The sequence below is a fragment of the Lactuca saligna genome, chromosome 5 (genome assembly GCF_052625555.1).
Source record: "Lactuca saligna cultivar CGN05327 chromosome 5, ASM5262555v1, whole genome shotgun sequence".
NCBI classification, from domain to species: domain Eukaryota; kingdom Viridiplantae; phylum Streptophyta; class Magnoliopsida; order Asterales; family Asteraceae; genus Lactuca; species Lactuca saligna.
The window spans coordinates 65,875,073-65,900,560 of NC_136421.1; the positions used below are offsets into that span (position 1 = coordinate 65,875,073).

The 25,488-nt window shown below is 35.1% G+C and overlaps 1 protein-coding gene across 2 annotated transcripts; it reads left to right on the forward strand.

Moving 5' to 3' along the window:
• The first annotated feature begins 9,608 nt into the window (after positions 1-9,608).
• LOC144998601 (ATP binding/leucine-tRNA ligases/aminoacyl-tRNA ligase) lies at positions 9,609-14,755 on the forward strand. Of its 2 annotated transcripts, none has more exons than XM_078958342.1 (5): positions 9,609-9,768; positions 10,515-11,760; positions 11,832-13,857; positions 14,013-14,074; positions 14,504-14,755. In XM_078958342.1, the coding sequence occupies exons 2-4, from the start codon at positions 10,537-10,539 to the stop codon at positions 14,021-14,023; spliced, it is 3,261 nt and encodes a 1,086-aa protein (XP_078814468.1). In that variant the 5' UTR covers positions 9,609-9,768; positions 10,515-10,536; the 3' UTR covers positions 14,024-14,074; positions 14,504-14,755. The 2 variants fall into 2 exon arrangements, with proteins under 2 accessions (XP_078814468.1, XP_078814467.1); XM_078958341.1 differs by having other exon boundaries at positions 14,521-14,755.
• The last annotated feature ends 10,733 nt before the right edge of the window (positions 14,756-25,488 follow it).

The window sequence follows — 25,488 nt, forward strand, 5'->3', positions numbered from 1 at the left end:
GAAACATAACATTATACATCACCAACATTTGGAATGATACAACTGGTAGCGTTTACATCCATTACATTGTTCCAAAACATTACTTTCTCAAAAATAACTGTTCGATACAAAATTAAATCACAGCAAAACGTCATAGAGTACAATTCATCCTTCACTTTATCTGTTACCTGAGAATACAAGTATTTTGAAAAACGTCAACATATGAAATGTTGGTGAGTTCATAAGTAATGTTTAAAATCCAATGTTTGTAATGTTTTGAAAAACCACCAGAAAATCCGATATTTTCTGAAAATAGTATAGTCAAAAAGGTGTGAAGATCCATAGGTATGCTTGTTTGTTTCTATACTTGTAAAAATTGTTCATTTAAAATTGTGTGCATTCCGAATCCGTATGTATTGAAATACCCTAGGAAAACCCGATGTTTTCCTAATTCTTTGAATTACATGAAGGTACATTGAAACAATTGCAACGCGTGAAATTATCAGTACCAGGCGACGTTGGATTATTTTTTAGCATGATTATTTGCTACAAACCCACGTTACACAAACGACTAGTCTATAGCAATACTAACAATCCCGTAGGCGTCGTCCGTACCAATCACGTTATCCAACCGCCCTGACTACGTGTAGTCCCACACCCGAAGAGAACGAGGACACGAAGGCCTCGATGACTCCATTAGCCGGTTGGGGATAAAAAGGTACGAGGGGTCCCAGACCCGCCTCGCATGAAAAGGTAGACTCTACTAGCAATACCAAAGGACCCTTGGGGACCAGTAGTATACAAGCCATTGAAAGTCCTTTTACGTTATGTTGGATCGGTAAAACCCAACACTTCGTAAGATAGAGGTCTTCGGGCCTTAAGATCAGGTCATTGGGCTAGCTAGGCTCAACAAACAAGATTTTACACTTTTGGGGCCCAAAGATGGTGCGTAGACGTCTGTGCACACTCGCATGTATATTGAATTCCCAAACGTTATTAGTTATGAATCGTAATGTCGTAGTGTCATAGTGTCGTCGTGTTAGTAGTTTCGGATTTTTATTGGTTCGAGACCGAACCAATTCGTTTAACAACGACTTTTGGTGTTGTAATGTATTGTATTTCGTCGATAGTCGTGGTACCATCATTTAGTCAAATTGCATGTATTGAATTAGCCTTGAAAATTTTCTGTTTTCAGCCCCTCCTTGTTTGTAAAAATTTACTTTTTCAACCTTTTATTTAAATACTTTCCGGTTTGGTCCTTAAATCAATTTTCTTGACATTTTAATACCAAAAATTATTGAAATAAATATTTTCCAGCATATTTTTCCTAGAAAATAGCTTAAGTCCCTGAAATTTCAGTTTTCTCGGTTATAACCCTTCTTTTTCGCAAGTTTGACAATTTTGGCCCAAATTGTAAAATTTTGCAACTTTAGTCCCTTTTAAATTTAAAAAGCATTTTAAACCTTTGAAAAGGACTTGGATCACTTATAGTCCACTGTTTTACAGAAAAACACAGTTTTGGCCCTCCAAAACAGAAAATTTCGCATAATGGGCCTCATTGGGCCAAAAATGTCATTTTTAGCCCATTAAGCTTGAAATTTATGTTTTTAATCCTCTAAATGAGTATATTTCCAGAAATTGTTTTATTGAAACTGTTTTGACACAGTTCATCCATCAGAATTCGTGATTTGTCAATTTGGGCCCTTAATTTTTGTATTTTTCACATTTTAGGTCCAAAAATTGTGTTTTTAGTCCAAAGAAATTATTACTAAACCACTTAGCTATTTTTCTAGAGACAGTTAGTATGTAGAAATATAGTAGAGGCTAAAATCATTTAACATAAGGTAAATCTCGGTTTTGAGGAGTTTTATGGCTAAATCCAACATTATAACTCACAAAAGCACACATATAAGCATGGAAATCATACAAAGCATACAAAACACATATAGATCTACACTTTCACTTGTATCCCCCCCCCAAAAAAAAAACTCATAAAAACAGAAAATAGGGGGTATGAAGCTCACCTTGAGTTGTAGTTTCGGTTTTGAAGAGAGAAAAGAAGAAAATTTCGATCCTAGCAAGTCTCCTTGGTAGATCTCGAGTTTAGTGACTTCTAAGGTGCATGATCACAAGTTGGAATAGATTTAGAAGAGATTTTTGATGAAATGAAGTAGCCAGATCATGGATTAGTCATCAACTTACCTTAGATGATGTGTTTGTGGGAAAAACCTCCTTGAAAAGCTCTTGATTCTCGAAACTTTTGAAGAAGGAGGAAGGAGATGTCCTTTAAGACTTAGAGAGAATGAAATGGATTTTTGTGAGTGTGTGTGTGTTGTGTTCGGCCGAGAGCAAGAAGAGAGAGGAGAGGAGGTGACCTTTGAAGTGCTATGCATGGAGATATGGGATGAGTTGCATGGATATCCAAAAGGCAATAATGAAGTGGCAAGACAAAGTCAACTCTCATCTTATCCTTGGGTTTGGGCCTTGGACCGAGATTTTTGGAAGGAAAAAGGGAAAATTTGGGCTTTAATGCCCACAAGCCCATGTGTATATTAAGTTGGGTGAGTTTTAACCTAAAAAAAATTATAATATGATTCTTACACTTTGTTGGGCTAGTTTAGGTTAATCATGGTTCAAAATTTTGAATTTATTTCATTCTAGGCCCAATATAGCCCAAAATGTTGAAACAAATAGATGTGGGTCCAATTAGAGCCCATTTAAGAGTTCTAAACCCAAGATAGTCAAATTGGAAGTTTATTGGTCCATTAGGCCCAATAAGGAAGTTCTAGTCCAAATTGGACCTAAATAAGAACTTCTAGGGTTTCCAATTGCTTGTTGACTATTTGTAATGCTTGTATGGTGTATTTGATTGAAATTTTGTTGTCGCAATCATAGGTGTTACACATGTTCTTAAGCTTTTGATTCACTTTAGCTTGAGTGTATAGTTTACAAGACACAAAATTTCCAGTTGTGACAGATAAAATCCATCGTAATGTCCTCACATTTCCACAGCGGAATATCCAACGGCTGCATCTTGTTGTGCGGCCTCTGGTGCTCGGCCTTGACCTTCCTGCAAGTCAAGCACCGCTCCACGTACCATGCTACATCCCACTTCATGCAGGGCCACCAATAGTCCAAGCGAAGATCCCTATATATCTTCGTCGCCCCGGGATGAATGGAGAATCAAGATTTGTGCGCCTCTTCCATCAGAACCTGGCGCACACCCCCGTGGTACGGCACCCACACCCTATGGTGTAGTGTCAGTAATCCCCGACTGTCATGGTCGAAGGAGGAAACCTGCACCACAATCCGCTCGCTCTTCCGATGTTCCTCTTTCATGGCCTCCTGTTGGGCCTCCCGAATCCGCTCCAATAGCGGAGTCACCACTGTCATCCTCATACATATATCTTTGATCGGCACTGCCTTGTGGCTAAGCGCGTAGGCCACCACATTGGCCTTTCCCGGGTGGTAGATGATCTCACAGTCATAATCCTTTACCACATCAAGCCACCGACGCTGCCTCATATTCAGATTTGAGCCAAAAAGGCTCTAAAATGGCTCTTTTGTTGCATGGGGCCTTCCTTGGGTGCAAAAGCAACCCAAATCTATCTTGTGACTCTTCCAAAGTGCTAGATCCGAAGTATTGACCCTCAACGATGTTTGCAAATCATGGTTGGTCACCTCATATGGCTTAAAAGCCCTAAATCTTCCCCAAAAAGGGATATAACAAACAAGCAAGCAAGGTACATACTTTATACCTTTCAAAGGCTGCAAATGATGAACCAAACTCGAATCCTTTCTATGCTCTTCCTTCTTCCTTGAGGTCAAAACCCACAAAAATAACTCAAAAGCCTTAGTTATTGCACCAAAACACTTAGGGTTTGCTATGGAGAGTCTTTGGGAGCATTAGGGACGATTGATGGCTGAAAGAGATGATTAAATAGGGTGCAAACCCTCAGATTAGGGTTTTGTCCAGTCAGAGCCTACTTGTCGAGTTTGGCCGCCGACTCGACGAGTCCATCACTTAAGTCCCATGTACAAACCCACTCCTACTCGATGAGTTGGGCCTTCAACTCGCCGAGTCCCAGGCCAAAAATGCAAAATAAAACAAAATAAATTACATACCGAGAACCGAGTGCTACAGTCCCCTTGGGTTATGAGTTATCGCTCATAGAAAATCCCTCTCCTCGCGACGAAGACAACATCGTCACTCGGTCTATAAAAGAGTAACCAAAGGGCTTATGTGGGTAGCCGATGAAAATACACCGCTCACTATGAGGTTCGAGCTTGTCGTGTGTCTCTTGTCTTATGAAAGTCTCGCAACCCAAAACCTTGATATGTGACAACAAGGGATCTTTCCCTGTCAACATCTCGTGAGGTGTTTTGGCAACCTTCTTCGTAGGGACTAAGTTAAGGATATATGCCTTAGTCTCTAAGGCATACCCCCATAATGAGATAGGTAGCGAAGCAAGACTCATCATGGAACGAACTATGTCTAGCAAGGTTCAATTACGCCTCTTAGCCACACCATTCAACTGCGGTATCCTACGTGGCGTCAATTGAGAAACGATCCCGCCCAATTGATTCTCCACTTCTTGTTTAAACTCTTTGAACTTTTCAAATGTTTCTGATTTGTGCCTGGTTAAATAGATATACCCATATCTACTATAATCATCGGTAAAAGTCACATAGAAGCGACTTGCATCCCTTGTGGTGGATCTAAAGGGCCCACACACGTCGATGTGTATGATATCTAATAAACCCTCACCCCTTTGAAAAGTGTCAATGAAGGGTGACTTGGTCATCTTTCCAAGTAAACAAGACTCGCACACGTCATCGTCCCTAAGGCCGAATGACTCTCTATCCTTTTGGAGTTGGGCTATGTGTTTCTTGTTGATATGACCAAGACGACAATACCACAAGCATTCTTTATCCAAACCATTGATGAATCAATACATAACACATCATTTCCTAAGTTATCTACAACCATCACACTTTCATATATTCCATTACAAGGCAATGCTTCAAAATAAAAGACACCATTAAGATAAACATTAACATAACCCTTTTCATTATCAAATGAATATCTAAAACCTTGTATATATAAACCATGAAACAAAATGATGTTTCTTGCCATATCTGGCGAATAGTAGCAATTATTTAAATCTAATCCTAATCCACTACTGGGCATTAAAGAGTAAACTCTGATCTTGGTGACAGGCGAGGATCTTCTGTTCCCCATGGTCAAATTTATTTTCCCATGCTCCACATCCCTATCTCTTCTTAGGCCCTGCAAATCAGAACAAATGTGAAAACCACATCCTGTATTAAGTACCCAAGAAATGTCATGTGATGAATCATTAGATTTAATAGTGTAAATACCTGCGTAGGATGGCTTGAAAACAGAAGTACCTGAAACATAAACTGAAAACAAAAGTACCTGAAACATAAACTGAAAACAAACTACAAGCATAAAGTTTAATGAGTTCCCCAACATACTACATACCAATCATACAAATGGGCCCAACCATGGGGTTCATTCCAACCCAAAAGAGAAGCAAGTATGGGCCCCGCCCCGGGGTATATTTCAACTCAAATATATCACAATGGGCCCCGTCATGGGGTGTATTTCAACCCGCACATATCATAGTGGTCCCCGCCCTAGGGTATATTTCAACTCGTCATGTCATATTGGGCCCTGCCCTAGGGTATATTTCAACCCGATCACAACATGTATCACACAATAACTAGCATGTTACATAACCAGAAATGGGTCGGCCTTGGTGCCTTCGACCCATATACATGGTGCGAAGACTCACCTCGCACTTATGAATCCCAAAACATGGGCCAAGCCGAAGACTAAAGATATGAGGCCCACTCTACTGAGTACGCGGGCGAGCGTACTTAGCTGTACGCTAAGCGTACATGATTTAGGGCTTGTACGCCCAACGTACTCCTCCTGAACAACCACCTTTCACATTCAACCCTTAATCCCTTAATACATTGGTCTAAAACATAGATCTGACTTCCTTAAGCTGGATAATCATGTAAAGTTGCTAACTTTACATTCATGCATGACTAAATGAAGCTCTTAAAGCTCAAAAGGACTTATTAGGTGACTTAACACATGTATGTGACCTTAAACCTCATAAAGCTTGCATCTTTATGCATAAAAACCTCATAACAACTTAGATCCAAAGGAATAAGTCCTCCAAACAACTTAACTCATCAATCAACCCAAAAGGGACCCAAAAGCATGAAAATCAAGACAAGAAGACATCTAAGCATTAACAAGTCAAGATTTAAACTTGATACCTCCAGGAGCTTGCAAAGTGATGAATGATTATGGATATTTAAATTCCCCACCAAGCTATGAACCTTCCTCCTTCCTCAATCTCTTAAGAAAAAGCAAAGCAACATCAAATTATACTCAAGAGCTCAAATGCATAACAATGGAGGCTAAAGGACGATTCCTAGGGTTTTGGGGGCTTGGAGGCTGGTAAAGAGGCCAACCCTAATGACTTAAGGTGTTTATATAGGGTACAACACCCTCAAATATGGTTTCCACTCACTTATCGTAAACCTCGTGTACCCCTCGTATGCCCAATGTACGAGGCCTCTCCTAATCTACCATTCATAGTACGCTAAGCGTATGCCACATTATGCCTCGCGTACTCCCCTCCGCAACAGTACTCCACACGTATTCCATAGGTACGCCCCACATACTAGAGCTCTCTCATAAACCCTAAAACACTCTGAAGCCCATAACTTATTCGTTACAAATTCAATTCCGACAATCCTTATATCCATGAAAAGGTAATGAGAAGCTCTACGCTTACACCAACTCATACCTGCCATAAAATTTCCTGAACAAGAATCCAATTTCCATAAAACTTGAACTGACACTCTACCGAAATACCCACTTGACTCCAAAACACAAACCGAACACCCAAGTCATCCAAAATACATCACCCGCCTCCAAATGAGAAACAATTTAGAATAGGACGTTACACAATCATCCTAACGTAACAATTTATATAGGAATACAATATTTAAAGTAAAAAAAACATGCTCAACATGGAAAAAAGGCAAATTATATGGGAGATCCTTTTAAATTATATTTATTTTAGATGATAAATTTAAACTAAGTTTGATTTTTGCTATTAAAATTATATTTATTTTAAATGTATGATATTAAAATTATAATGGATCTAAATGATATTATCGACAACATGACCAAATAACCTAACTTTTTTTTAAACTATTTTATTTGTCGCCGTTATTAAATGGGACAACCGTGAGTTCGAATCTTAGAGTGTCTAAGTAAATCTAATCTATTTTTAAACGAACACCAAATTTCATATATTTTCACGACAAGAATTGAACCTTCAATCTTAAAGAGGAAGGACAACACCTAATACCGTTGAGTAAAAAACCTTTGATAGATTAGGTAATATTTGAAAAAATAAAATAAAATAAAATTTTGAGGTTATATTTTTTTAAACTATATCCATAAATATTAATCTCATTACCTAATAAAAGAGTAACACATTTGCCACGTGTCAATCAATTAGAGCTTCAAATTAATTATTTACCACTTGTCATTCTAAGGTTTTTCCTCATTAATTAAATCTCTATTCTAATTCAAATAAAAGATAAAAAAATAAAGGGATAATGACTTAGGAGGGTAATAACGTTTCATGTTTTTCTATTTTAGGTCCCTAACGTATTTTTTGTGCGTATTACACCATTAAGGTTATTATAACCGTTTACAAATAATCATTTTAACAGGAAGAAGTCGGTAAAATGATTATTTATAAACGGTTATAACAACCTTAACGGTGTAATATACACAAAAAATACGTTGGGGACCTAATATGGACAAATGGGAAACGTTATTACCCTACTAAGTCATTATCCCATGAAACTATAAACCCCTATAGTAAATTTTTACTTTTTAAATAAGAAACTTGTAGGTCTTGAGGTTGGTAGTTTGGATGTTTTTAACCTCGGTCTTCTTTATAAATGGAAGTGGCGGTTTCTTAATGAAAAAGGAGCTCTTCGGGTTAAAATTGTCAAATTTTGTCACGAGGAAGGTGGTGGTTTTTCGGAAGATTTGAGAATAGGAATTGGAGGGGGTGTTTGGCAAAAGATTGTAGGATCCATTAATCACCTCCATGAGAATGGTTGTATTCATTATAGTTACATGTATAGAGTGGTGGGGGTGAGACTCAAACAAGGTTCTAGAAGGATGTTTGGTGCTTGGATATTCCTCTTAGGGAGCGGTTCGGGAGGCTCTTTGCTTTGGCCTTTAATCAAGATGCTCGAGTAAGTGAATAATGGGATCCGGAGGGATGTAATTTTCATTGGCGTCGGGGGATTAGAGGAGGGGCCAATGAAAATTACATCCCTCCAGATCCCATTATTCACTTACTCGATCATCTTAATTAAAGGCTAAAGCAAAGAGCCTCCCGAACCGCTCCCTAAGGGGAATATTCAAGCACCAAATATCCTTCTACAAGATAATCAAATTGGGTCGATTCAACCCCTCCTCTAATCCCCCGACGCTAATGAAAATTACATCCCTCCGGATCCCATTATTCACTTATTTGAGCATCTTGATTAAAGGCCAAAGCAAAGAGCCTCCCGAACCACTCCCTAAGAGGAATATCCAAGCACCAAACATCCTTCTAGAACCTTATTTGAGTCTCACCCTCCACCACTCTATACATGTAATTAGAAGGAATACAACCATTCTCATGGAGGTGATTAATGGATCCTACAATCTTTTGCCAAACACCCCATCCAATTCTTATTCTCGAATCTTCCGAAAAACCACCACCTTCCTCATGACAAAATTTGACAATTTTAACCCGAAAAGCTCCCTTGTCATTAAGAAACCGCCACTTCCATTTATAAAGAAGACCGAGGTTAAAAACATCCAAACTATCAACCCCAAAACCTATAAGTTTCTTATTTAAAAAGTAAAAATTTATTATAGGGGTTTATAGTTTCATGGGATAATGACTTAGGAGAGTAATAACGTTTCCCGTTTGTCTATATTAGGTCCCCAACGTATTTTTTGTGTATATTACACCATTAAGGTTGTTATAACCATTTATAAATAATTCTTTTACCGGCTTCTTCCTGTTAAAAAGACTATTTGTAAACGATTATAATAACCTTAATGGTGTAATACGCACAAAAAATACGTTAGGGACCTCAAATGGACAAACAATAAACGTTATTACCCTCCTAAGTCATTATCCCAAAGATAAAAGAATAATTTTAATCTCCTTTTGACATGTGTCATCATAGACATCCTAATTAATATATATATATATTTTTTTTGTCATGTGTCATCTATTAAACCTATTAATTAATGCATACCACTTGTCAATCTATTAATTTTCTATTTCAAATTTTAAAATTTTCATTTTAATTACAATAAATTAATAACAATGGAATAAAAATTAAAATAAAATTAATACAAATTATAAGGTGATATAATTCACATATTTATTTAAATTAACGATTATAGTTGATTAATAATTTTATTTTCTAAATATTAAAGTTTGTAATAAGAAAAAAGTTTAACAGCATATAAAAAAAATTAGATGGTGCTTTGTAGAATTTCCGCCTAAAACCCTATGTGCTTCCCACATACACAGACAAAAAAGCAGCGAAGTCCGAGTAAACCCTAGTTACAAGTGTGGCGTTGAGACGCCTTCTTTCCTTACATCCAATTCGCCTTATCCGCAACATTCAATCGTCGATTATTCACCGGAGGTAAACCCTTAGTTTTCTTACTTCCAGCTTCTGTACTCTTTTACTGAAGTTGCTGTAGAACAATGCTCCGATTTCACGATGTCGGAAGTTAAAATTGGTTCGATTTATGATATCGAAATCTTGTTTGTACGTCAAAGTCGTTGTTTTGTGATTATCGGATGCATTTGATTAATAGACGGATAGTTTCATAGCTGGCTGGTCAAAGGTTGGAATTTCATCTTGCGTAAGGAGGTTGCATTAGATCTCTTTTATACTGAGGATTTAAACTACAAATTTGTTAACTGGTTCTATGTTATATCAAATCTAATTGATCTTTTGAAAGTTTATTATTATAAAACATTCAGCTTTTATTGCAGTTTATATACTGCCAAGTTTGATTAAACTGTGAAGTCTAATTTTACATAGTGGTTGTGACTGGCTTTCCTTAAAAGCGAGATAATATATCCTAATCTCAATTACTTTCAGTGGCATTCTGTCTTGTGCATTTCCTGCAATTGTTTCGCCTTTTTATGCAACAAAGCAGCTTTCAATGTCTCATGTCTTCAAATTTCTTCATACAAAATCATGAGCCAATTTCAGTTATGCCAATTTTGTTGATCTGGATTTAGCTTGTCTTGACAATGCTAGGTCATTCTATTGGTTATCTGTTCTCTTTTTTCTGTGATTGATTGTTTGTTTATCTGTTCTCCTTTTCTCTGATCATTCATTTTTTATAGATATTTCTAACATGTTCTTTCTGTCTACAGTTTCTGTCAAATTAGCTGTGAGATGGCAGACACCAATGATGGTAGAAGCTTCAAGAGAAGAGACCAGCTTTTAGAAATGGAACATGAAGTCCGAAAATGGTGGGATGAATGTCAAGTTTTCAATGCAGAAGCTAATGAGCAACCTCCCAAAGAAGGGGATAAGTTTTTTGGAACATTCCCATTTCCATATATGAACGGGTATCTCCATCTAGGCCATGCATTTTCCCTCTCTAAGCTTGAATTCGCTGCTGCATATCACAGATTAAGGGGCGCTAATGTCCTTTTACCCTTTGGTTTCCATTGTACTGGAATGCCAATCAAAGCCTCAGCTGATAAACTTCGTAGGGAAATCGAAAGATTCGGTAATCCACCTTCTTTCCCTTCAGAAACAGATGAGATAATCATCGAACCAGAAGTCAAACCTGAAGATAACAACTCTCAACCTGATAAATTCAAAGGCAAAAAGTCAAAAGCAGCATCAAAAACCGGTAAAGAAACTTACCAATGGGAGATAATGCGTGGGTATGGTTTATCAGACACCGAAATAGCCACATTTCAAGATCCTGTTCAATGGCTTCGATTCTTTCCACCATTAGCTGTTGAAGATCTTAAAGCTTTTGGACTCGGTGCTGATTGGAGAAGATCTTTCATCACCACAGACATCAACCCTTATTTTGATTCTTTCGTGAGGTGGCAAATGAGAAAACTGAAATCAATGGGAAAGATTGTTAAAGACTTAAGGTACACGATCTACTCACCTTTAGATGGACAACCATGTGCAGATCATGATCGTGCATCAGGTGAAGGTGTAATCCCTCAAGAATACACCCTCATTAAAATGGAAGTGGTCCCACCATTTCCCACCAAATTCGGGTTTCTAGAAGGAAAGAAAGTCTACTTAGCTGCTGCAACCCTTAGACCTGAGACCATGTATGGTCAAACAAATGCATGGGTATTACCAGATGGGAAATATGGAGCTTTTGAGATTAATGATTCTGAGGTGTTTATTTTAACTGAACGCGCAGCTCGTAATTTAGCTTATCAGCATTTATCGCGGGTCCCGGAAAAGCATACATGTCTTGTGGAGTTGACTGGTCAAGATCTTATTGGATTACCTTTAAAATCACCACTTTCATTTAATGAGATCATATATTGTCTTCCTATGTTATCAGTTCTTACTGATAAAGGTACTGGAATTGTCACCAGTGTTCCTAGTGATTCCCCTGATGATTTCATGGCTTTACAGGTAATAATATTTCTTTCATGTTAAATTGAATTATCGGTTATTCAAATATTTACATTTTGTTGTTTTCTCAGGATTTGAAATCAAAAGCTCCATTCAGGGCTAAATTCGGAATAAAAGACGAATGGGTCCTACCTTTTGAAGTCATCCCAATCATCTCCCACCCTGAATTCGGTGACAAATCCGCTGAAAAAATCTGCACAGACATGAAAATAAAATCCCAAAACGAACGTGAAAAACTCGATGCAGCCAAAAAAGTAATCTACAAAGGCGGCTTCTACGAAGGCACAATGATTGCAGGAGAACATTCCGGATTACGTGTCCAAGACGCCAAAACCTTAATCCGCACAAAACTTCTAGAAGCCAACCAAGCCGTCGTCTACAGTGAACCCGAGAAAAAAGTCATGTCAAGATCCGGTGATGAATGTGTTGTCGCTTTGACCGATCAATGGTATTTGACTTATGGCGAGTCCACCTGGCGAAAATTAGCTGAAGAATGTTTGGAGAAGATGAATTTATATTCGGATGAAACTAGACACGGGTTCGAACACACGCTGAGCTGGCTCAACCAGTGGGCGTGTTCTAGAAGCTTCGGTCTCGGGACCCGCATTCCTTGGGATGAAGAGTTTTTAGTTGAATCTTTATCCGATTCCACTATCTACATGGCGTATTATACCGTATGCCATTTGTTACAAAAAGGAGAGCTTTTCGGATCCGATACTTCATCTGTAAACCCCCAACAACTCACCGACGAGATTTGGGATTACTTATTCCTTTCCGGTCCGGAACCGGAATCGTCAATTCCGTCGACGTTACTCCGAACGATGAAACGGGAATTCGAATATTGGTACCCGGTCGACCTTCGTGTATCCGGTAAAGATCTTATCCAAAACCATCTCACCTTCGCGATTTACAACCACACCGCGATATTCCCAAAACGCCACTGGCCTCGAGGATTCCGATGTAATGGTCACATCATGTTGAATTCCGAAAAAATGTCGAAATCAACGGGGAATTTTCGAACTTTAAAGCAAGCGATTGAGGAGTTTTCCGCTGATGCGACGAGGTTTTCTCTTGCGGATGCGGGAGACGGAATGGATGATGCGAATTTCGTGTTTGAAACCGCGAATGCTGCGATTCTACGGTTGACTAAAGAGCGGGTGTGGATGGAGGAGGTTCTAGGGTCGGAATCGTCATTACGCGTGGGACCGGGTTCGTGTTACGCGGATCGGGTTTTCGCTAACGAGATTAATTTTGCGATAAAAACGACGGAGAAAAATTACGGTGATTATATGTTTCGTGAAGCTTTAAAATCAGGGTTTTATGATTTGCAAGCTGCTAGAGATGAGTATAGGTTTTCGTGTGGGTCTTATGGGATGAATAGGGATCTTTTGTGGAGGTTTATGGATGTTCAGACACGTCTTATTGCTCCTATTTGTCCACATTATTCTGAATATGTGTGGAAGAAGCTTTTGAAGAAAGAAGGGTTTGTTATTAAAGCTGGATGGCCTGAAGCTGAAAACCCTGATTTGACTCTTCAGATGGCTAACAGATACTTACAGGAGTCTATTTCAAATTTCCGGAAGCTTCTTGTGAAGCAATCTTCTGGTGGATCAAAGAAAGGGAAAACTAATACAACAACTCCTCAAAGCAAACCAACTATTGGTCTTATATATGTAAATGAACAATACGATGGTTGGAAGAAAGAGTGTTTGAATATTCTTAGAAGCAAATTTGATGTCCAAAAACGTCAGTTTGCACCGGATCAAGAGATACTACAGGCCTTACAGCAAAGTGTGATTGGCCAAGAGGGAAACTTTAAGCAGACACAGAAGCTTTGTATGCCGTTCATGAGGTTTAAGAAGGATGAGGTGATGACACTTGGCGTCCAGGCATTGGATTTAAGGTTGCCGTTTGGGGAAATCGAGGTTCTTGAAGAGAATCTGGAGTTGGTGAAAAGACAGATTGGACTTGAACATGTGGAGATTTTGTCTGCTAGTGATGGAGATTCTGTTGCTAAAGCTGGACGCCATGGGAATTTGTTAAAACAAACTCCACCTTCTCCAGGCTCTCCTACCTCTATTTTCTTAACCAAGGAAGGTATGTGATATATATATATATATATATATATATATATATATATATATATATATATATATATATATATATATATATATATATTTGTGTGTGTGTGTGTGTGTTTTTTTAACATTCTACTTTCATTTTTATCATTGGTTATTTATGTTTCTATTTAGATATGGCTTGAAGAACTAGCGTTAAGATAATGAAGAGTAATGGGACCCACCGGTTAGCTAAGGTGATAAATTAATTGTCCACTGTCATTTATTTCAATTTTATTTTAATATTTCTCTAGAATAGTTTTTCTTTTTTGGTGTTAAAGTTTTATTCCACTTCATCTTTTTTCTTTCTTGAGTGAATTACTGAAATCGTCCCTATGGTTTGGTCAAAATTACACGTTTGGTCCCTAACATTTTTTTGCACTCGGATTGTCCCTATGGTTTGATTTTGTTATGTTTTTCGTCCCTTACATACATAAAGTTAGGGACTAAACGTGTAATTTTGTGCAAACCACAGAGACAAAAAAATGCAATAAAATCAAACCACAAGGATGATGAGTGCCAAAAAAATTAGGGCCTAAACTTGCAATTTTGACCAAACTATAGGGACGATTTCATTAATTTACTCTTGTTTCTTTTTGGAATGTGAGTTTTTAAACTTCATTTAGTTTCTCTCTATATGCAGGCAGCAAAGAATTAGAAGAAACAATGGTTTTAATTTGTTATTTTTGCCAAGCTGTTGTGAATCAGTGAGATCTTTTATCAAAATACCCAAGATACAATGTTTTTTTTTTTTTTTTTCCCCTTCTACTGTTGCTTTGTTACGATTATGGTTGATTGTTTTGCTTTTTTACCTTCAGTTATACACATGATTTACGTTGTCTTTCTTTAGATAAATTTTCTTATTTTTTTCCTCCTAATTGTTTATGTTTCTCCTGTTTTGGAGTTGCTAAAAGTATTGTAGAAACAAAGATCGTATTACCAATTTACCATAATCTATTTAGGTTGGGTTTTAGGGAAAATGCTTTTGTTTTTACCTATTACGAGGTAGGATATTGAAGAGGCTACACATATGTAGTATTATACTTTCAAACATTTTTACTAGTACTTTATACTTTGAGAAATAAGTCATTATAAAAATGAAAATTGCTCTTATTTTTGGCGTTGAAAATATAATTTGTTTGACGCTACATCTAATGTAATCAAATCCATATCAATTATGCCAAATGAGTGATGATAGATGTGTATTGCAGTTCTTTTCAATGTCACTATCTTCTTTTTGAAAAGTTGCATAGTTCTTTTCAATATCACTAGAACTTGAAATTACAACAAACATTCATATTCACTGTTAGGAAAATGACATCATCTTTATTTTTTTTCTTTCACTTGACCATGAACATCCAATGAAATCTTTCTCATCTTCTTTTTCTTTCTTCCTTTTGGGACATCATTGGCATGATTTTCCATTCTCATATTTATGACAAGTACCTTTAGGTTTGTTGTATTTGAAGACCCATATTTATTCTTTTCATTTCTTTCTATTTGGGAACACTCTTCTCCTTGTTATTTTCCTGGTCAACACTAGCTTGGAGAGCTAATGTTTTATCTTTCTTGCCATGCTTCATTTTGTTATGATTTAGAAAAATATCATAGACCTTTAAGATCCAAATAGGCTCTTCAAGTTTATGTTGAAATCTTTTATTCCTTTTAGAGATGTGAATTTGGGAATCCATTCAGATGGAATGCATTGTGTTATCTTTTGCAAATCTACGTAAGCTCTTTTGATTAGTCACAATAAAGTTAAATATTTTGAACATAGAATTTATGTTCTCATTGGGAAGCATGTTAATGGTTTTATATTCATGCATGAGAATACAAATCTTACTACTCTTAACTTGGTCAATTCCTTCATGGGTATTTAGTAGACATGTCCAAATCTCATTTGTGTTTCATAACAAAAAACAAAAAGCATGATTTATTTTATTTTATGTTAAAATGACCAAGATTATTTTTTAACTTCAAAAATTTGACCAATATGAGAACTTATCATTTTTGATTCTTTCAAAAAGATGTTTAGTTAGAACATAATCTCCATGGCTAATGTTACAAACATGTAACAAACTGTTTAAATTGTTCAAAAAAAACAATTAAACTCAGAACTGTTATCAAAATGTAATTTACTGTTATTTAGTTCAAAATATACAATAATCACATCCTATATGTCGTTTAACTTGTAATTGAAAGGTTAATATCATAAAGGAGTTATTGACTACTTAAAATATGCATGCATTTACCACTTCAAACAACATTCACTACCACCACCTCATTACTGGTCACCACCACCAATACAAACCTAATGAAGTAGGTGAATTTCGTTCTTCGACATCCCTTCGTATTTGCTTAATTATCATAAGTGATGTATACATGTTTGTAAGAATTTGTAGAACTTTTAAATATAACAAGTTTGATCTTTCAAACATAATCTATATTGTCACTATTTTGTTTTTTGTTTTTTTTTTTTAATTATTGTAAACTGTTCATTATCCATTTACAATATTAGCCGTTCAATTGACCAATTGAATGTTTTTAATAGAAGTATAGTGACTTACATTTTGATAACATTTTTCAATCAAAGTTTGTTTTTGAATAGTTTAATAGTTAGTTACTCATTTATATAATTAATGCTAATTTTCCCAACTCTTTCTCTTTTACCTGATTTTACATAACTTTGAGAAAGATAACCGAATCAGATAGATTATAAGGGTGTTTTATGAGTCATTTTATAAGAATAAAAGATCTTTTTAAAACTCAAAGTTTTATAGAAATAACACTACACTTGTTTACTTTTTTCTATTATAACATCAAATTTTGAAAACCTACCCAACTTAGAATTGTTAAAAAAATGCAGTAATTTTCATTACTATAGTTCACGGATTTTTAAATTATAATATCATATTGAAAAAATAAGTTTATGATGCTTTAACGGGTACATTTTGTAAAAGAAAAAAAATATTAAGGTACAATGTTGTTATAGCGAAAAATAAAATAAAAGTAAGATGCTATAAAACATAAATATTTTTTTTATTTACTACATTTAACCCATTAATTTGTTGCTATATGTATTTATTATAAAAGTCGATGTCACGGTATATGATCATAAAATATGAAGTTGTGAGCACAAGAAGATGCAAACAATGAGAAATTGGACATGACAATATGTTAGAACAATTAGGGTTTGTAGTGGAGATCTGAATACCAACTTGGATCGTATGAACACTTTTCGAACTGATATTTCTACCGTACGCCTAGGTTACAATAAATTCAGCCTAGAATAATAAAAAATGATACTTACGATTCTAGGCACAGAAATCGTAAGCCAAATTGCTAGAAATATTCCGTGAGTGTTTGAAGAAAAACAAGAGCTAATTTTCGTGTGTCCTTTCTAAGAGGAAGAACTGTTTATATATAATAAAAGAGATTAAAATTTCATTAGAGTTGAGCCGTCATGAGTTCCTTTGGAAGCAAGTCAGGGTAATCCGAATTTTAATGAAGATTTAGGATCTCTAAAATTAATGAGTTTCGTTAGTTTTACCATAATCACCCTCAAAAATATTAATTTTCCACTATGCTCCCATATGTAAAATTTAGATGGAGCGTTGCGCCTCGACCCCACCCACTGACCTGACAGCGAGACCCCAGCCAGGGGCTCTGCCCCTTGGACCCCGCTAGAGGCACTGCCCCTAGATCCCGCCAAAAGGGCGCCACCCCTTTGGAAACCTTGGACTCAGGGGCGCTGTCCATGAATTGTCATCGAATTGGCTTCTAATTCGATCTTATACATGTGTGCACTTCATACAAACACCGTACATATATTAGAGTACACATTATGAAGCCCCTTAGCTCACATGTTAGTTCCAGTTATATAAAATAACACTAAAATCACCAACACAACATATATGTAAGAGATGATTTCTTTTTCCTAATCCATTCATCAAAATAACCTTACACAACTTATTGAATTCAATCCTTATTTTATACTATATAAATGCAATCGCATGACCCGTATGTTCAATTTTACTATAAAAAATGGAATAACGATCCATGGGCCATTAATTTACAGTCAGTTTATAGTTAAGTATGTCTTTTATTTCAATCTGTGAAATGCTATATTGTAGCAATTTTTGAATTTTGGTTTATTGAAAAAAATTTATAAATGTTATAACATAGAATTGAAACCTCAAAAGCTATTTGGAATCTTGATAAAAGGAATATCAACAAGCTTCTTGAGTCTATACTATAGGTTCTGCAAAGTAAACAAAAAACGACTTCGAGAAAAAGGAGGGATTTCGTACGAATATTTCTGAGGACAAGGAATTTCTCGGTATTACCTACACATTCCCGAGGAAACACTTAGGAATAACCACAAACGCGCTTTCCTCGGAAATAACTCGGAAGTTCCTACACTTTTCCTAGGATCTTTATAAATACCCAACTTTTCTCGGTATTTCCTTAGTCATATTTTTTTAACAATTTTTTTCTTGTAACAAAAAATATCATATCGAGTTTAAGTAGAGAATACACTAATTGTTCCTGTATTTTTCCTACGAATATTGTACTTATTACACTTTCCTCTGTATTCATTTGATATTTCCTACGAACTCGCTTATAAATGATCAATTTATATCGACACTTGTGTTACTTAAACGAATTAAACCATGGCTAGTTAATTAATAAATGACATAAATGCGTTTGACATCACTATAAACATTACTCAAAACTTTTGTTTATCATTCTAAACTCTATATATTGTATGCGTATAGTATAATATATATATATATATATATATATATATATATATATATATATTGGTAAGATAAATATATTCAAGCAAAGTTATACCAGATAAAGAACTAAAAATGATGTTTATACCCAGAAAGGTGAAAAAGCAAGTTATAATCCTATGAAATCCTTTGGAATTTCCTATGCATTTCCAAGACAATAGTGCCAATATTGGCTTGCGTAGGAAATCCCTAGGAAGTTTCCTCACTTTCCAAGAGATTTCCTAGGAGCAGAATCCGTCTTTTTGAATTTGACGTTGAAACATTTATTTTTTCGTTTAATATTTTGTACAACTTTGTAACAACGTAAATTTTCAAAATAATTTTTTATTTTTAAAACATTCATTCATTCATAAAATAATGTCAAACACATTGTATCAAATGTTATTGTCACAAAACATCTCCCCAGAATCTCTACAAAAACTCCAATGCGTGTGTACGAATCATGTCGGTGCCTTTCCGCACTCATCATTAGTACCTGAAACACATAACACAATATCTGTAAGCATGAATGCTTAGTGAGTTCCCCAAAATACCACATATAGCACATATGCCACTCGAGGCTATAATATGACCCTCCGATCGATGTGTCTCAGCGGGACCCTCCAGTCCCGTAGCTCGTTGGACCCTATGGTCCGGTCATAGCTCGTTGGACCCTCCGGTCCGGTCTATATCATCATACAACATACAAATATCACATAGCACATAATTTCATACATAACACATAAGACCCTCTGGTCATCGCATAGTACCACTCTAGGTAATATATAGTGAGAAGACTCATCTCGGTGTCTCGGTAAGTGTCTGACTCGGTAGAAATGTGACCTAGCCTCCGCCTAATCACATAAGGTAAATACTCTCGTAAATACAACTGAACTCAACCCTAAAAGTCAACAAGGTCAATGGTCAAACTTTGACCCGACTCGTCGAGTGTACTAGGGCAACTCGGCGAGTCTACACGTGTCCACTGACTCTCTTAGACCCTCTCTTGGCATGTCGAATACTTCCCTCAGCTCGACGAGTTCCACCTGGCATGAATCGCAGGGCCACCCCGACTCAACTCGCCGAGTCTCAAGAACAACTCGGCGAGTTCCAATCTTGAACTCAGACCCCTGACTCTCCCTGACTCATCGAGTCATTTCCCCCAACTCGACAGTCCACTCACTGAGTGATTAACGGGCAACCTTCATACTACTCGCCGAGTGTGATCTTTGGACTCGGCGAGTTCATGCCATGCACAAACTCAAAACAACTTCTGAGGTCAGATCTGTTCTATACAATCATAGATCTAGCCTCCCCAAGCATGTTAATCACGTAAAGTTCGGACCTTGACACACATATAACAACTAAATGGTCCAAAATGGTGATTTAACCCCAAAAATAACATTTCAAGCCCAAGACTCCCAAAATGACTCATAAAGCTCCAAGGGTTAAGGTCTCTGGACCTCTTTGGGTCCAAATCCAGAACACAACTCGAGAAGGGACCAACTACTCCACTTAATCAACCTCTAAAAGGGTTAGAAAACCCTAACACTAAGAATCAACACCAAAAATTGAAGAAGGTTCGAGAATAATACCTCAATACAGTCTCTAGGAGCTCAAAGACCACCAAAATCGCACCTCCTTCAGCCTCTTCTTGCCTTGAACACTTCCTTCTTGCAAAAACACCCACAAAAGCTCAAGATTGCCTCTCCTTCCTTACAAACGCTCTAGATCTCTTTAGGGTTTCTCTCTGGGGGTTTGGTGGCCGCAAATGATGGCCATAAGACCCTCTAAATAGGTCTCAAACCCTGGAAATTAGGGTTTCATTAAACAGCGTGGACTCGCCGAGTCTAGCTATGAACTCGCATCCAAATCCGCGACCATACTCGACGAGTCTACACGCCAACTCGCCGAGTCTCCCCTCAACACCCAAAAATAAAGAACAAACATCATACCTGGGAATCCGGGTGTTACAAACTTTATTATACATGAATTGCTTTTAGTTTACAAAGTTATGCATGATATATACATACATAAGTGTCCACACCACCATTACACATTACTCAAATCATTTGTTTATCATTATATATTCTATATATTGTTTGTGTACATATGTATGTGTATAATACAGATTTTGGTAAGACAAAAGTATTTCATGTATAATAATGTTTCACAAAATATGGAACGAAAAAAATAACATTTGAACCTATAAGAATGAAAAAACGAATTTAATTTCTAGAAAATCTCTTGGAACTTTAAATGCATTTCCTAGAAATTTGTGATGAATAATGTATTTCCTCGGAAATCCATCTTAAGTTTCCACATATTTCCTAGGGATTTCCTAGAAACATAATCCATTTTCTACTATTCAAAGTTGAAGTCGAAAAAGTTAATTTTCGGATTATTTTTTCAAATCTTTCATTTTTAAGGGAAAAAAGTTAAAACCAAGAAAAAACGACTTGAATCAAATCGTTTGTTACTAAACTACATCATTTAGTTATTAACCAAAAAATGACTTGATTTGAACATAAAATAAGAGGTGAATTCGAAAAAGTTAATTTTAGGATTGTTTTCTAAATCTTCAATTTTAGGGGAAAAACCCAGAAAAACTTGAACCAAATTGTTTGTTACTAAACTACATCATTTAGTTATTAATCGATATTAAGAAAGTCGGGCCGGGCGTTTAGTTACCAACAAAACACTCTTAGTTATAAGAAAACCAAAAAAACCCTGAATACCTAATCATTTAAAGTCATAACAAATTAATCATGTTGAAAAAAAAACTGGACCATTTGTGACACTCATATTATACTATTATAGAATGATGTAGATTTGTCATTAGAATATGACCCTCGATTAGGACCATCTCTTGTCATAGTCTTCTAACTTCTCATCCTAAGAACAATTATCACATACAGGTGTGTGGATGGATGAAAAAAATTCAAGACATGATAAACTTAAAAACAATATATATATATATATATATATATATATATATATATATATATATATATATATATATATATATATATATATATATATATATATATATATATATATATATATATATATATAGATAAACTAATTAAGTGTAACAAATAACTAGCTATCTTTTTTGCACATATAAAATTTTCTTAAGAAACAATGCCCTTTTTTTTTAATATATATATATATATATATATATATATATATATATATATATATATATATATATATATATATATATATATATATATATATATATATATATATATATATATATATATATATATATATGTTCAAAGTTAAAACTAAATTTTATCTCTACATCAACTTCAATAATGGCAAGCATATTTTATGCATAAAAAGATTACAGATGCAGGTTTAGTACATGAGAAACTATCTATTCATTCTCGAACCTAGTTTAATTGTTTAAACATAAGAACTATAAGTTCAAGACTTAATAACTAATATAATAATATTTACATTTTTTTTGTTTATTGTATATGTTAACATCGAATATATAAGAAAATCAATAAAAAAGTAGGGTTTCAGGTGTGTCCCAACATCACATGTTCTTTGTTTTGTGAGGTTGGAATGTCTTTGTTACCTCTTCATTTTGATGTCACTAGTCACTACTTTCTTAACCATCACCTCGCGACTACAAAAAAGAACATACCGATTAAACGAATTTAATAATATGTAAAATAAGTTCAAGTTACAATGTGTAAAATTTGTAAAGGTCAGATAGATGGACAATATTCATCTTTTTTTCTTTCAGTTTTATGAAAGAGTTCATCTATTTAAAATAGTAACTTCCATTTCTTTTATATATATATATATATATATATATATATATATATATATATATATATATATATATATATATATATATATATATATATATATATATATATATGAAGTTAAAAGTATTTAAAGATATTTTACATGACTTCTAGTTTAACATGTTTGATATACTTAGGCTTGAGGGAATCGGAGGTGCTAAGCCTCGTCACCTCCCTCGTTAAGAAAATGTTACACCACCCTTCATCATTCGCTAAACAATTTGCCAAGAGTGTCTGGCTAAAGAGGTAGTGAGAGGAGAGAGAAAATGGCTAGTTGAGTTTTGATTGGTTGTTGCTTTTTAATTTTTTTTTTCAAAATAAACCCTATTAAAAACCATCACTTTGTACAATTTTACAACTTAGATGCAATCATTTTCTTCAATTGTGTCTTCAAAAAATACTATGTGGCTTCAAAAATCCGAAATGATAATGTGCTAATAGTGCTACCACTCCCTGCAGCCTTACATTTCCCTTTTAACCAATTTGTCTTTTCTTACCTCAATTTTTTGTTATGTTGCTGTTAAAAGACCATTTGAATCGACTTATTTTTGTACATATTGGTTAAAATTGACAACTCTAATTTCAATATCCAACCTTTTTTTACGATCAAAGTGTTGGATTAGGTATCTAAGCCCATAACTATAATGGTATGTACTTGAATTGATAGCAACACAGTCCTTTTGGGTTGCCCTCAAACCTAGCAATCAGACAAGGAAATTATGAAAGGAGAGATATTAATTTATTATAAGATTAATAAATTAATATAAATGAATTTGTTAATATGATAAAAGATGAATATATTAATAAGAAATCATTATGTTTAATTAATTGTTAGCCAGAAATTAATTGGAATTAATTTTGGGGCTAAACAAATTAATTATAAAGTGCAGGGACTAGTTTGCAATTAACTGATAGTTGAATGGAAGGTTCCAGAACCCCCTTGGAAGGAGGTGGACGAAAAACCTAGGGGAAACCCTAGAGAATTCGTCCAAGGGGTCCAAGATAAGGCCCTTGGGTTTTGCTTAAGGCCTAAGCAAATGATAACTAGGGTTTCCCCTAAACCCTAGATCCTTCAACTATTTAAGGAGCCTCCTGGTTCACATTTGAGGACACTGATTTCTTTGGAAGAAAACCCTGGCCGAATTTGCATACTCCCTCCCCTTTCTCCTCTATTTTCCTTCTTGCTAGTTTGGGTGTGATTCCATTAGAGGCATTACACTTGTGGTGCTAAGCTTCCAAGAAGATCAAGATTAAGATCAAGGGAATTGTCAATTGTTTGCTATAACAATTGAAAGGTATGTAACTCCTAACCCTATTTTGTTAATTTCGAAATTAGCCTCTCTCCTCTAGGGTTCTTGTTTTGCAATTCAAAGTTGTATGTTCAATTGTTAAAACATAGATCCAAAGTAGGTTGCATGTAAACTTAGGAATTGTTTTCTAGTTTATTTGTTTTACCTAAAACCCATCAGTGGTAGGTTGCATGTAAACTTAGGAATTGTTTTCTAGTTTATTTGTTTTACCTAAAACCCATCAGTGGTATCAGAGCCATTGTTTGTTTTAAATTGAATTGCTATAATTGTTGAATTGCAAATTAGGGTTTATAGCTATTAAACCCTAAAGGCCATTTTTCGATTTTTAGGGTTGTGGATCAAAGGTTTTTTCGAAAACCCTAGCCTCCAAAGAACCCTAATCGAAATTAGGGTTAGGGTTTTGAAAACCCTAGCCTCCTCCCTTGTGAATTTCGAAAATATGCTAGATCTTTAGGGCTTCTTGTTTTGGATAATTGTTACTTGATTAGATTAATTGGATAATTATCCTTATCCTAATTTTTGAAATTTAGAGGGATAAGGATTAGGATTAAATTAATTGTTTAATTTAATTAGATAATCCTTACAAGATTTAATAAATTAATTAAAAGTTAATTAATAGATAAATATTAAATCTAATTAATTGGTTTATTTAAATTTAAAATTTAATAGTTTAAATTTCGAAATTTATATAAACCCTTGGAGTTTTAACATGTTTTAAAACACACCTTATATATATATATATATATATATATATATATATATATATATATATATATATATATATATATATATATATATATATATTATAATTAAAAGTCTAATATTATATATGTATAAGATTATGGTCAGTCAAATCGCTAGTATGCCTCATTCACGAAGCTAATCTATAAGGGGGGTATAAGGAAACTGCCTATAAAATGGTAGTTGAATGGGTGTCCACTCTCACCCACCGCTTCCTTGATTAGTGGAGGGTCGTTAGCAGAACGAATTTGATAGGATAACTACTTCTCATTGATGTGCACGAAAGTACCCATTAATTTTAATATTTATAACCTAACAAACTTAGACTAACTATGCACTTATAGGCAGTGTACCTAGTCAGATTACAGTATAGCTTAGGTAAGTCGGGTGTCGATCACAGGGAACGGTGGATTAATTTAATACATTTGATTATAGGTTACAGGTTACACGAAAAGAATAAAGAAATAAATCTCAAACTAACAATTAATTAACTACCCTCGATAAACTAACAGGAAAGCAAATCTCTTCAGGTACTTTGGTTTAGACAAATTACACCTTAAAAACATAGACAATTGCATACACAAATTCATTTATTCATGTTCACCGATTCCTAAAATGATTAGATTCGCGTTCACTATAACTAATCCTTTAGCAAGCAAGTCAATTCAAACAGTGATCAGTTGGTTAAACTAACGTGCTTCCTAGTGTTCAGTTCGTATCGAGCAAGACTTGTAAATATAGTTAATCAAATTAGACATTCAATTAACCTCTTGTTGATGATCATCAAACAAGGCTCACACATTAACTTACTTACTCCCAAGTTAATCCTAGTTTCACATTCGTTATTCCTAGACTTATAATCTCGATGGTCATCAAAATCATAAGAGACAAGCAATCACACAGATGTTCATACAACTCAATTCACTTAACAATTAATAGCAAATAATTATCATTAATA